Source organism: Lepidochelys kempii, chromosome 4 (assembly GCF_965140285.1).
Source record: "Lepidochelys kempii isolate rLepKem1 chromosome 4, rLepKem1.hap1, whole genome shotgun sequence".
Lineage (NCBI taxonomy): Eukaryota > Metazoa > Chordata > Testudines > Cheloniidae > Lepidochelys > Lepidochelys kempii.
The window spans coordinates 8,995,373-9,008,959 of NC_136383.1; the positions used below are offsets into that span (position 1 = coordinate 8,995,373).

Genomic DNA, 13,587 nt, shown 5'->3' on the forward strand with positions numbered 1-13,587 from the left:
CAGTACTATTCAGGGCTTAAATTCAGCTGGAGCTGTCTGGAGCAGAGCTCTGATAAATATTTTGAAACCCGCAAGACTGATGCCCCAAGCCCTGCCACCTCCCATGGGGCGCTCTGGGAAATACTCTTTGAGAATTTCAGCCCTGGTACTAGTCAATATTTTCACAAATGACTTGGATAATAAAGTAGAGAGCACACTTTTCAAATTTGCGATGGCACCAAGCTGGGAGAGGTCTCTAGCACTTGGGAGGACAGGAATAGAATTCTAACTGACCTTGATAAATTAGAGAATTGGTCTGAAATCTACAAGACGAAATTCATTAAAGACGTGCAAAGTGCTACACTTAGGAAGGAAAAATCAAATGCATAACTACAAAATGGGGAATAACTGGCTAGGTGATCGTACTGCTGACAAGGATCTGGGGATTATCTTGGATCATACACTGAATGAGTCAACATGTGATGCTGTTGTGAAAAAAGCAAATGTCATTCTGGGATATATTAACAGGAGTGTCCTATATCAGACATGGAAGGTAATTGTCCTGCTCTATTCAGCACCAGTGAGGTCTCAGCTGGAGTACTGTGACCGCTTTTGGGCATCCCTCTTTAAGAAAGACGGGAACAAATTGGAGCGAGGCCAGAGGACAGCAACGAAAAATAAGAGGTTTTCGAAAACGAGGCCTAGGAGGAAAGTTTGATAGAATTAGGCATGTTTAATCTATCGAGGGGAAGGCTGAGGGGAGTCTGTTGTATTAATCTAAATGGAATAAATGGGTCCAAAGAGTCAAAGGTCTGTAACATGACCCTGTCACTTACTGACCAACATGAAACCATATTAAACAAGGTTTGGGATTGGATATACAGAGACTTCAGCCTGCTTAGTTCCATGACAAACACACCATTAAACATTTTTAGCCTTTTATTAAAATACAGAAAAGGAAACAGCTAACACATTTGAAATATAAAGTATTATGTGAGGCTTTTATTTGAACTGTATCCCATGTTCCTTTCCGTTTAGCTGGAGAGAGTTTTTAGAAGGAGAAAAAAGCCTTATTTGACAGTCTTTTAGAAGGTAATGACTGTCCTCTTTGGAGAAAAGAGATGAAATTCACTGGAATGGGCTGGAGCTGTCTTTGATGCTGTTGTTGTTAAAGTCCCATTCTATTTCTTAAAAGACCAAACAAGAGAAACACACGCAAAGGGAAGAGGAAAGAACAGCAAAAATAGAAAATGCAGCTTCTGTCTCTGGTGTTGACACTCACTCGCAACCTTGCTGCTGGAAAAACACAGGCACAGCACGTGGGCTGATCAGCCACTCTGAGACCTGGCAAACTCGTACCATCATCGGGCTGGTCAGGGCATTGCTTTTAACTGCCTTTCTGATCACAGGCATACAGCAGTGTCGCAAAAATCTATAGTCTTGGCTGGCTAAGCCAGATTCTTATTAGACAGAAAGGAAAAGGAGAGGGATAGGAAAGAGAAGAAGAAATAAGGTAGGGAATGAAAAGGATACATGGTGGTGGTGGGCAGAGGAAAGGGGGAGACACACAGTCTCAGATCCCACGTGGTGGTCAGAATTTAGCTGAAGCCACTAGAGGGGGTGCTGTCATCTGGCTGGCTCTCTCCCTCTGGCCTGGTCTGGTCAGGACCTCCTGGGATTTGGACTAAGAAGGTCCAGTGTTCTAGGAGATGGTAGGGGCGGCAGCCATGGGGGTAAAGCTTGCTTCTTCCCCTTCTTTCAGTCAGCCAGTGTCACAGTAATGAGCATTCCCCTCCAAAGTCTCTTCTTTTAAGGACCCCATAAAAAGAGTGGTAGGTGGCATAACTCATCCCTTCATTATTTTGTCCACCAATTGGGCCTGAGCATGAGTGAATATAATTCCGAGTATGAGTGAATGCTGTTCATTTTGCATTTGCAGTTCTAAGGAGAAAACCTGTGTAGAGGCCTAGCTTGAAGTGATGGATCCATTCAGCTAATCCCGCGCTGTAGTCAAAGGGCAGCTCAGTCTGGCAGCTGATTATTTCTCTGTTATAATGTTGTTTTTATGCTCAGGTGGCATGAAATGGGATTTCAGGGAATGTTCAGAGTCCTGAGCTTGACTCCAACTGTTGCACTGTTCCATAGCCTCAGCTGTACCTAGGTTTCCGATTTCTATCCTATTCCATTGTTAGTGCAATAACCTCCATTGATGGCGTGGAAGGTGGGGCAAGATGGGCATTTACTAGAAAATTAGGCTGTATGAGACATTCACCCTGAGGAGTGATGTTAACAACCACCTCTGTGGCCCATGTCGGCACAGACCATTCAGTTGAACAATGTGTCAGTGGGTCATGGTTAAAGCTGTTGTTCCGACAGATTTTTAACTATAACCATGTGACATGATGGGAAACACAACGGTCCCCTACTGTGCTGACAGCTGAGTTGTGTTTGCCATCGGGTCTGTTACCATGACTCCTCCAACACAACCTAATTTTCTAGTGGGGGAGAAAAAGCTCTCTTAACCCCCCCTGCATGTGATGTGGCTTTTTAGAGGGCAGCTAGAAAAGCCTTGGAAAATTCACCTCAGTGTTGCCTGCGCTTGTAAATTATCACCTCCCGAGCCAGGTGACTGTGTCTGGGCAGGTATCAGGATTCTTAGAACAAGTCTGGCCAGAAAGTGGTACCTGAATGGAGAGATGTTACTGGAGAGAGCATTCATACGGCCTTATGCTAGAACATGGCGTAGGGGGACTGTGCACGCTGGGATGGATGTGAACATACACAGGACCCGTGGAAAGGGCACAAACGGTGTGGCTGGATCTGCCACTAAATGATCATTCACATTGCTTGTCATTATGCATATCCCAGGAAGAAGGAATGCGCCTCTCTGCTACCCTTAGCAGCAGCGGGATGATACACCGGGGCACATGGCTTCATGTTCAGATAGACTAGCCTTCAGGTTTGGTAGCAGCAGCAAAGGCGGCCTGGAGATGCCAGGAAATCTGAGTTGGGTAGAATTCGTCAGTGGCACAGCCTGGTCTGCCCTCTCCTGGTCAGAAAGCGGCTCCTGCGTCCTTAGTGGGCCAGCACGTCTGTTCAGGATTCTGTGGTTCCCACTTCACTGCCAGCGTGCAATGCTGGCAGCACAGGGCTGGGCCTGCAGGGAGCCAGGGGCCTGCAGGAGTTCAGAGAAAACCATGCTAATGTCCCCAGAGCGTGGCCCTGTCCATACCCCACTCGTGTCCATACTCCAGTGATCCATTTCAGTAGGCTAAGCAGCAATTGAAACATGACGCCACAGCAGTGGAAGAGGGCTGGTTTATAAATATCTGCTCAGCATCATGACCAAGCTACAACAGCTTCTCCCTCAGCTGGTGCTGCTGCTGGGGGTTCCTGGGGTGATGTGTCTGGCCAAGGCGAAGGGACAATGTAAGACCCATCTGCACATGCCAAAAGAGAAGTTCAGAGCAATGGGATGGAAGACCATGGGCACCTCACCTTCTCTGAGCGAGAATTACAGCCCCCAGTTACTGAGCTCCCCTTCAGTACAACCTCTTCCAGAGCACAGCCTCCAATAATCGCTCTGTGGCTAGGTGGGGCAAGAGTCTGACAGAGGTCGATGGAATGCCAAGAAACGCGTGGCCATTATCTCTCATGGGAGCGGAATGGGGCCCTTCTCCATCATGAGAGGAAGGATGAGGTGAAAGCCCTAATCTGGGCCTCCTCCTGTGTGACGTCAGACCAATCACTTAGGCCTGGACCTTCAAAGGTATTTAGGCACCTGCCTTCCATTGATGTCAATGGGTGTTAGGTGCCTACATAACTTTGAAAATCAGCACCTCGGTTTCCCACCTGTACAATGGGGATAATAACATCTTCCTACCTCACAGGGGTGTTGTGGGATCAGTACTTTAGACTGTGAGGTGCTCAGATTGTACGGTGATGAGGACCTGATAAATACCATAGATAGATAGATCATCGTCAGCAGAATTAATTCTCTATTTCTGATGGGTTTGTTAGTTTAACAGAATACTTGTCTTAAACACACTGCCTGTTCAGACCAACTGAGATGAAAGCACCGTGTTCTTCCAGATTGTATTCCACAGGCATTTTTGACACGTTACGCCTTCTAATTATCATTTCGGTCCCTCCATAAGGCTTTGTCAACATGACACAGCTTTTAGCGACATGGCCATGTCGCTAAAAGTCGGGCAGTGTAAACACTGTGTGTTGGCATTTTTGCCGACAAAATACTTCCTCCCCCTATGAACAGGGTTTGCGTTGTTGACAGGAGAGCGCTCCTGCCGATAACGAGCCGTTTACACTGTCACTTGCAGCAGCAAAACGTTTGTCTTGGGGTTAGGGGGGGGCTTTTTTAAGCACCTGTGAACGACAAGATTTTTGTCATTCAATTGGCAGTGTAGACAAAGCCTAAAAGTGATTCCCTGTTTGTTAGCCTATTTTGTAAGCTCCTTGGGACAGATGCTACATACATCTCTGTATCTTGTACAGCTCCAGCTACACCATGCTTAACAAATGCTAAGTGATAATAATTAAAAGGAAATTCCCACCATTTGCAATTAGCAGATACATTTCTAATTGGAGAATGATAATGCAGCAGCTTTGCTGTCAAACACAGATGGGACGACAAAGCAGTTGACTTGTGATTTAGCAGCTCGTAGGGTTCTTCCATCTAATGAGATAAGTCACTCCCCACCTTGTGTATCCTAATCACTAGTTAGCCTGGGGATTTAACCAATGTGCACCATCAAAGTGCTGATTAATGGTCCAAATGATCACTTTTGGCATCCTTCCAGGAACTTCAGTACAGCCTGCTAGTGCTTCAATTATTTTGGATCATGCCCAGTTTCAGCAGAGAAGCTCCAGGAAAAATAGGGAAATGGCTTTGTCAAGGTTCCTTCCCCACTCTGAACTCTAAGGTACAGATGTGGGGACCCGCATGAAAGACCCCTAAGCTTATTCTTACCAGCTTAGGTTAAAAACTTCCCCAAGATACAAACTTTGCCTTGTCCTTGAACCGTATGCTGCCACCACCACGCGTTTTAAACAAAGAACAGGGAAAGAGCCCACTTGGGGATGTCTTCCCCAAAAATATCCCCCCAAGCCCTACACCCCCTTTCCTAGGGAAGGCTTGTTAAGAATCCTTACCAAATTGTAACAGGTGAACACAGACCCAAACCCTTGGATCTTAAGAACAATGAAAAATCAATCAGGTTCTTAGAAAAAGAATTTTAATTAAAGAAAACGTAAAAGAAACAATCTGTAAGATTAGAATGGAAGATAATCTCAGAGGCAGTCAGATTCAAAACATAGAGAATCCCTCTAGGCAAAACCTTAAGTTACAAAAAGACACAAAAACAGGAATATACATTCCATCCAGCACATCTTATCTTACCAGCCATTATACAAAAGGAAATGTAATGCATTTCTAGCTAGATTACTTACTAACTTTACAGAAGTTGTAAGGCTGCATTCCTGATCTGTTCCTGGCAAAAGCATCACAAAGACAGACTAACCCTTTGTTCCGCCCCTCCCCCCACCTCCAGATTTTAAAGTATCTTATCCTCTCATTGGTCATTTTGGGTCAGGTGCCAGTTAGGTTACCTTAGCTTCTTAACCCTTTACAGGTGAAAGGGTTTTGCCTCTAGCCAGGTGGGATTTTATAGCTCTGTATACAGAAAGGTGGTTACCCTTCCCTTTATATTTATGACAGGCTTACAGACCAGGAGTCGCAGCAAATAGCCGTGTTCAACCTGTCCACGTGGCCGTGTGATGATTTCTTATGCAGATGTGTCTTGATGTGCTGGGGGGGATTAGAGAGTTCAGAGACGCTGACAATTCTGATGATATCTCTAAAAATATGAGTGAATATCTCTTTGAAATATTGATTTTAAAATTTACAACTTAGACATAAAATAACTAGATGATTATTTTATTAAAATGGGATACAACTCCTTCTCTCTTACTGCTGTTTCCTGGTTTCCTTCACAGCCTATGAATACTATCCCAGAAATATTTAAAAAGACCTTCTAAGTACAAGATCCGAGTTAGATTCCATTCCCATTTTGCCTACTGTGTCATAGAAATAAACTCCATGTTCCTTTTTTTTTAAAAATGTCGTTCAGTAAATACAGAGACATTAATGAAGAGTTGACTGCCCCTTTTATCTCTTAAACCTCATCTCATGTACTGCTGCTCCTCCTAGATCAGCTAACTTCAAGAATTTCACCTTTATCCAGCTGAACGAAGAATTTTCGAGAGGGAAAGGATTAGACATAGGTGCTCGCATCTGGAAAGGAAACAACGTCGTTCTCTTTTTTTGTGATGTAGATATATACTTCACTGCTGAATTCCTGAACACCTGTAGACTGAACACACAGCCAGGTATGGCTACCTAGGGCATTTACTCCTTTAAACAGACTTCTTTTTATTGTGCAATAACCTTCACTAATGTGTTCCCTCTTTCAGGTGGGCAAGCAAGCTATTGTAAGGCATTCTTAACATTCAGCTCTACTAAGGCTTGCCTAAGAGTAAAGGCCTATATTGCTGATTGTCACATTTTAGATGGAGTGAGAAGAAAAACAAATTATCAGCTTCCACTATGATTGAATTCCTTGCCTTTGTCACCTTGTTTTCTGGGGTCCACCTGGGTCATTTTGTCAAACTACATCTGCATGTTCACATTTTCCATCCAAAGCACAACACACTGAGACTGTGTGGGCCTTATCTAAAACCCAGGGAAGGCAATGGAAGTCTTTCTACAGACTTGAATGGCATTTGGATAAAGCCCTAAGTCTGTTTCCAGTATCACAGAGAAGCACAAGTTTAATCTAGTTTTAGAGCATCAAACAACTTTATCAGTAATAACTTTCTCTTTTAATCCATTGTGATTTCTAGGGAAGAAAGTATTTTACCCAGTTCTTTTCAGCCAGTATAACCCAGGCATAATTTACGGGCACCATGGTTCCATCCCACCCTTAGAACAGCAGCTGGTAAGTAACTGGCTCTAAAAATGCATGCTTTGAACTGTGCATAAAACTTCCCCTTCAGGAAGACGTCTGTGCTCGCGAACAGAATTTCCCCATCTTGGGTCCATTGAGATGCGGTGTGTAGAATATGTAACTTATTGTGTCCAGCACGTTCTGTGGTAATGCTTCACGCTCTAGTAGCTTAATGAACAGCTTTATCTTAAAGCATATTTGATATTTACATTTGTAAATTAAGAATTTAAATATAGGCTGTCTGTCTGCCAGAAGCTACATTATGTTGACCAGATTCCACTTCAGGGAGTGTACAGCTCTGGGGCTAATGAAACCCGTCATTGTCTTAGCTACCTCATCTGTCTAAGGTAATAAGATTGTTGTCCATAAAGAGTTTAGAGCTCATTGGACTGATGGTGCAGGAAGGTAATTAATCACTGGAACAGTCTCCCACAGGCTGTAGTGTGCATTCTCCATCACTTGAGGTTTACGTTGAAATTGGATGTCTTTCCAGAAGTTAGGCTCTAGTACATTGTTGGACTCAGTGCAACAATGGCTGGGTGAGGCTGAGTGGCTATGCAGGAGGTCAGACATGATCCTTACGGTCCCTTTTCACCTTAAATGTATCGGCCAGAACGTCCACAGGTGTAAATCGCTGTAGCACCACTGACTTCAGTCCAGCCCTATGCATGAATAAGGACAGAGTTACTATTTTAAAATGGTGTAGTTAGGCATGCAGTGTGAGTTAAGGCCAGGCGTCTCTGGCGGGCCAGAGAGAAGATAAGTTGGGGAGGAGCCAGAGTGTAGGGGTCAGAGTGAATCCCCTCTCCAGTGAAGTTACTTTGCAGCACTGTCCTGGAAGCAGGCAGAAGAGGTCCAGCTCCTTTGCGCTCTTGCTCTGTCATGTGCTGTTGGTAAAGCAGGTGCTTGAGAATTTGCTCCATTTACACACACAGTCACTACACTCCTGTTTCTCCCTAAAGATCCTGCTCATCCTACTGGATCCCCACCCTTGGGCTCACACACACGCACCAGCCTAAAGCGACTCCTGGAGCTCAACAGTCAGATCTGTAAATCCAGGGATTAATGAGCCTTGTGGCTTCAACTGGGTTCTCCTCTGCTCAGGTCCTTTCTGACCACAGCCAGTAAAGAGGCCTCCACTGCTTGCCAGAGCTCATCCCACCTCTGCGTCAGAGTTTAGTCTACCACCGCCCCCCATGCCTCTCCCATACAGGAATTGTTTGAGGTGTCGTGTCAGTAAAGGCCCAACAAGAGCTATAAGGTGGGATTTTGAAAAGGGCCCAAAGGCCAGATTTGCGAAGGCATGTAGGTGTTGCTGCACTCAGCGTTGCAATGCCTAAGGGATTTAGATGCCTCGATTTCATTTTTTAAAGTGATTTAGGCACTCACAAGCCTCGATCCCATCAACTGTCAATGAGACTTTGGCTCTGAAGTGCCTAAATCCCTTTTGGAAAATGTGTTAGGTTCCTAAATGCATTAGGCACTGCACTGCAGCAACACCTTTACAAATCTGGGCTAAGTAACCGAGGCGCACATGCCCCATTGACTTTGCCTTTTGAAAACTCTATCCCAGGTTTTTTAAAATCCTTTCCTGCTATTACCAGACTTACCCTGTCCGAGACATTCTGAAGTGGCTGGCCATATCCATCTCAGATAGAATCAGGAGACACCCCATCAGATGAGGAAAAAAATACAAAATAGGGCTTGTTTACAAAGCAGACAATTTGTATGGCGAACAGGAAAAAGCTTTTTCCTCATTTACAGTGGGATCAGTGAACAGACAACGGATTCGTGAAACTATTCCATGTGAAATATCCTCTGCATTATTAAAATGAGAGCTTGGAAAATCCATTGAACTGTTTGTTCCAAACAAAACCTTTCCTGATACCACCACTGAATTCACACTAGCTCTTATCTTTCTGCTGCAGCCTGACCAGAGAACCCCAGGCTTGTCAACAGTTTGAATAGGAAAGGAAACAAAAATGTTGTTATAAGACTAAAGACCACTGTTTGCTTTGTCAGGACTGCACAAATATTTATAGCTAACATGATAATTGTGCAATGTGATGCCTGCCTCAGAGAAGCATCTTGATTTAAAGAAGACACATTGCCAATATCATTTTTATTTAGTTAATCATATTTTCATTCCAGATTTCTTACTGGGCAAATGGCCAGATCAGTGCCATTAAAACAAGAACACTGTTGGCCGCCTACCATGCTGCTTGCACAGCTGAGAAAGTAGCCTTCAAAAAGCTTTCAAAGAAATTGATTTGTGCTGTAGCGGCTAGTTCTAATGGGAAATTATAGTGCTAATGCATACAAATAACTTGCTGTAAAGCCACTGCTATGTTGATTTCCTGTTACAATGCAGGCTTGTAACAGATGGCTTCTTAGTGCCTATTAATGGGTTTGCAGTTTATGGCTATTAAAGGGGAAGAAGAAATGAGATCAGAGATGGATGCAGTAGTGGCAGAAAAGCAAAAGGAGCAGGACTGAAATAAGAAACGGCTAGTACTGAAAATGGATATATGAAAAGAACCGGAAGGGAGGTCAGTGGGCTACAATGGGGCTTGCAATCAGGGGTAAATTCCTAGCTTGGCCACAGACATATGTAACCTTGGGCAAGGCATTTAGACCAAGATTTTCAAAAATAGGTGCCTAATGCCAGTACCCGACACCCATATTTAGGTGGCCAAGTAGGTGGCCTGATTTTTCAAAAGTACTGAGCACCTGGCAGCTCCTCTGGAAGTCATTGGGCGCTCCTGGATGCTCAGCACTTGAGAAAATCAGGGCACTTACTTAGCCCTCATCTACACTACGAGTTTAGGTTGAATTTAGCAGCATTAGATGGATTTAACCCTGCATCTGTCCACACAGCGAAGCCATTTTTGTCCACTTAAAGGGCTCTTAAAATGGATTTCTGTACTCCTCCCCAACGAGGGGATTAGTGCTGAAATCAACATCACCGGGTTGAATTTGGGGTAGTGTGGATGCAATTCAACGGGATTGGCCTTTGGGAGCTATCTCACAGTGCTTCATTGTGACCACTCTGAACAGCACTTTCAACTCCGACGCACTAGCCAGGTACACAGGAAAAGCACCGGGAACTTTTGAATTTAATTTCCTGTTTGGCCAGTGTGGCAAGCTCATCAGCAGAGGTGACCATGCAGTCCCAGAATCGCAAAAGAGCTCAAGCATGGACGAAACGGGAGGTATTGGATCTGATCGCTGTATGGGGAGACGAATCCGTGCTATCAGAACTCCGTTCCAAAAGACAAAATGCCAAAATATTTGAAAAAATCTCCAAGGGCATGAAGGACAGAGGCTATAACAAGGACCCGCGGCAGTGCCGCATGAAAATTAAGGGGCTCAGGCAAGCCTACCAAAGAGGCAAATGGCCTCTCCGCGTCAGAGCCTCAGACATGCCGCTTCTATGATGAGCTGCATGCAATTCTATCACTACCCCACCCCTGTCCGTGGACACCTGCAAAGGGGGAGTCTCACGCAACAGGGAGGAGGAGGAGGAGGATAGTGCACAACAGGCAAGTGGAGAAACCGTTCTCCCTGACCGCCAGGAACTGTTTATCACCCTGGAGCCAATACCTGCCCAGGGCGGGCTCCCGGACCATGAAGCCGGAGAAGGCACCTCTGGTGAGTCTACCTTTGTAAGTATAATACATGGTTTAAAAGCAAGCGTGTTTAATGATTAATTTGCTCTGAAGACTTGGGATGCATTCGCGGCCAGTACAGCTACTGGAAAAGTCTGTTAACGTGTCTGGGGTTGGAGCAGAAATCCTCTGGGGACATTATTAAGGGGACATTCAGAGGTGGCCATTCCTGCTGGGCTGTTTGCCTGTGGCTGAAAAGAAATCATACCTGCTTTTAGCCACGTGGTGAGGGGGGGACCATTCATGCTGAGCTGTTCGTGTTTGGCTGGCAGGGATTTTCCCTGATACTAGTCACGCGGTGGGAGGAGGGGTGAAGCGATCATCCCAGAGAATTGGGAGGGGGGTGTTAGTTGGGTTTGTGCTGCACGTTAATCCAAAAACTGCAGCCCCTCCTTTTAAATGGCTAACCCAATAGGTGCTTGGTATGGGAAAGGAGGGCTCTGCTGTTTATAACATGTGGGAACCGTTTCAAAGGTTGAAGAAGCTGAAAGACTGTGGCTTACCATGGCTGCCTGCAAGCCAAATTCTGTTGCCTTGCCCTGCATGTGTGATCTCTCACACTAAACCAGCAGGGCCCCAAAATAAGAGGAAAAATGTGACCTTGTACCAAAAGCACATGTGCTATGTAATGTTAACAGCTTGGTTCACCGTGAAAGAGTCCACCCACTGTTCTCTAAAATGTGTCTCTTTAAATACTACCGTCCCTTTTTTTCCTAGCGCAGCTGCAAATGTTTCAATGTTCTCCCTATCATCTCCGTCCCAGAGGCTAGGGCAGATAAGAAGGCGAAAAAAACGCACTCATGATGATATGTTCTCTGAGTTCATGCAGTCCTCCTGCACTGAAAGAGCTCAGCGGAATGCATGGAGGCAAACAATGGCAGAGTCCAGGAAAGCAGAAAATGAACGCGAGGACAGAAGGAATGAGCACGATGAGAGGTTGCAGGAGCAAGAGAAAAGGTGGCGGCAGCATGATGAGAGGAGGCAGGACCCAATTCTGAGGCTATTGGAGGATCAAACTGATATGCACTGCCATCTGGTGGAGCTGCAGGAAAGGCAGCAGGAGCACAGACCGCTGCTGCAGTCCCTGTGTAACCAACCGCCCTCCTCCCCAAGTTCCATAGCCTCCTCACCCAGATGCCCAAGAATGGGGTGGGCGGGGCCTCAGAGGACTGCCCAAGCAACAGAAGGCTGGCATTCAATAAGATTCAAAGTGCAGTGTGGCCTTGTCCTTCCCTCCTCCCCTCATCCACCACCCCACCCGGTGCTTCCCTCCCAGCCTACCTTGACAGTTATCCCCCTATTTGTGTGACGAATTAATAAAGAATGCTTGAATTTGAAACAACAATGACTTTATTGCCTCTGCAAGCGGTGATCGAAGGTGGGTGGGAGGGCAGTTGGCTTACAGGGAAGTACAGTGAACCAAGTGGGTGGGTTTTCATCAAGGAGAAACAAACAGAACTGTCACACCGTAGCCTGGCCAGTCATGAAACTGGTTTTCAAAGCTTCTCTGATGCGCAGCACACCCTGCTGTGCTCTTCTAATCGCCCTGGTGTCTGGCTGCACGTAATCAGTGGCCAGACAATTTGCCTCAACATCACACCCTGCCATAAATGTCTCCCCCTTACTCTCACAGATATTGTGGAGCACACAGCAAGCAGCAATAACAATGGGGATATTGGTTTTGCTGAGGTCTAACTGAGTCAGTAAACTGCGTCAGCTGCTTTTAAACATCCAAATGCCCATTCTACCACCATTCTGCACTTGCTCAGCCTATAATTGAACAGCTCCTGACTACTGTCCAGGCTGCCTTCATGAGCCCATGGCATTAAGGGGTAGGCTGGGACGCCAAGGATAACTATAGGCATTTCAACATCCCCAACAGTTACTTTCTGGTCTGGGAAGCAAGTCCCTTCCTGCAGCTGTTCAAACAGACCAGAGTTCCTGAAGATGCGAGCGTCATGTACCTTTCCCAGCCATCCCACATTGATGTTGGTGAAACGTCCCTTGTAATCCACCAGTGCTTGGAGCACCATTGAAAAGTACCCCTTACGGTTTACGTACTGGCTGCCAAGGTGGTCCGGTCCCAAGATAGGAATATGTATTCTGTCTATCGCCCCACCACAGTTAGGGAATCCCATTGCAGCAATGCCATCCACTATGACCTACACATTTCCCAGGGTCACTACCCTTGATAGCAGCAGCTCAGTGATTGCGTTGGCTACTTGGATCACAACAACCCCCACAGTAGATTTGCCCACTCCAAATTGATTCCCGACTGACTGGCAGCTGTCTGGCATTGCAAGTTTCCAGAGGGCTATCACAACTCGCTTGTGAACTGTGAGGGCTGCTCTCATCTTGGTATTCCTGTGCTTCAGGGCAGGGGAAAGCAAGTCACAAAGTTCCATGAAACCCTTATGCATGCGAACGTTTTGCAGCCACTGGGAATCATCCCAGACCTGCAACAATATGCGCTCCCACCAGTCTGTGCTTGTTTCCCCCGGCCCAGAATCAGTGTTCCATGGCATGAGCCTGCCCCATTGCCACCAGGATGGCCAAATTGCCAGGGCCTGTGCTTTGAGAGAAGTCTGTGTCCATGTCCTCATCACTCTCGTCACCGCGCTGCCGTTGCCTCCTCGCCTTCTTTTGCAGGTTCTGGTTCTGCACATACCGCATGATAATACATGAGGTGTTTACAATGCTCATAACTGCTGCGGTGATCTGAGCGGGCTCCATGCTTGCCGTGGTATGGCATCTGCAGGAGAGAAGAGTTGCAGCGGTGGCTGATGATGGATGCCACGAGAATAGATATTTATAGAGAATGACGAGAGGACCTGCGAGGTGGATTCATGAGAGCAGCAGAGCAGAGTTGCAGCGGAAGCGGCGGATGACGACGGTTAGCACCACGCACATTTCCCAAG

The 13,587-nt window shown here is 46.0% G+C and overlaps 2 protein-coding genes across 9 annotated transcripts in view; one reads left to right on the plus strand and one right to left on the minus strand.

The window, feature by feature from the left end:
- The window catches only part of CSGALNACT1 (chondroitin sulfate N-acetylgalactosaminyltransferase 1), an 84,793-nt gene that overhangs the window by 64,922 nt on the left and 6,284 nt on the right, over nucleotides 1-13,587 (plus strand). For 3 of the 6 annotated variants that reach the window (XM_073340300.2, XM_078852416.1, XM_073340297.2), the window contains 2 exons: nucleotides 6,206-6,384; nucleotides 6,898-6,992. In XM_073340300.2, coding sequence (XP_073196401.1) covers nucleotides 6,206-6,384; nucleotides 6,898-6,992 — 274 coding nt within the window. Of the gene's footprint in view, nucleotides 1-6,205; nucleotides 6,385-6,897; nucleotides 6,993-7,963; nucleotides 10,180-13,587 lie in introns of those variants that run through there. The other 3 variants (XM_073340301.2, XM_073340302.1, XM_073340303.2) reach the window with 3 other exon arrangements.
- The window catches only part of SH2D4A (SH2 domain containing 4A), a 106,600-nt gene that overhangs the window by 52,725 nt on the left and 40,288 nt on the right, over nucleotides 1-13,587 (minus strand). Inside the window, exon 9 of one of the 3 annotated variants that reach the window (XR_013635649.1) lies at nucleotides 5,446-5,852. Coding sequence is in view for 2 of the 3 variants with exons in the window: in XM_078852420.1 (XP_078708546.1) it covers nucleotides 7,598-7,663 (66 nt within the window). In the remaining variant the exon portion in view is untranslated. The other 2 variants (XM_078852421.1, XM_078852420.1) reach the window with 2 other exon arrangements.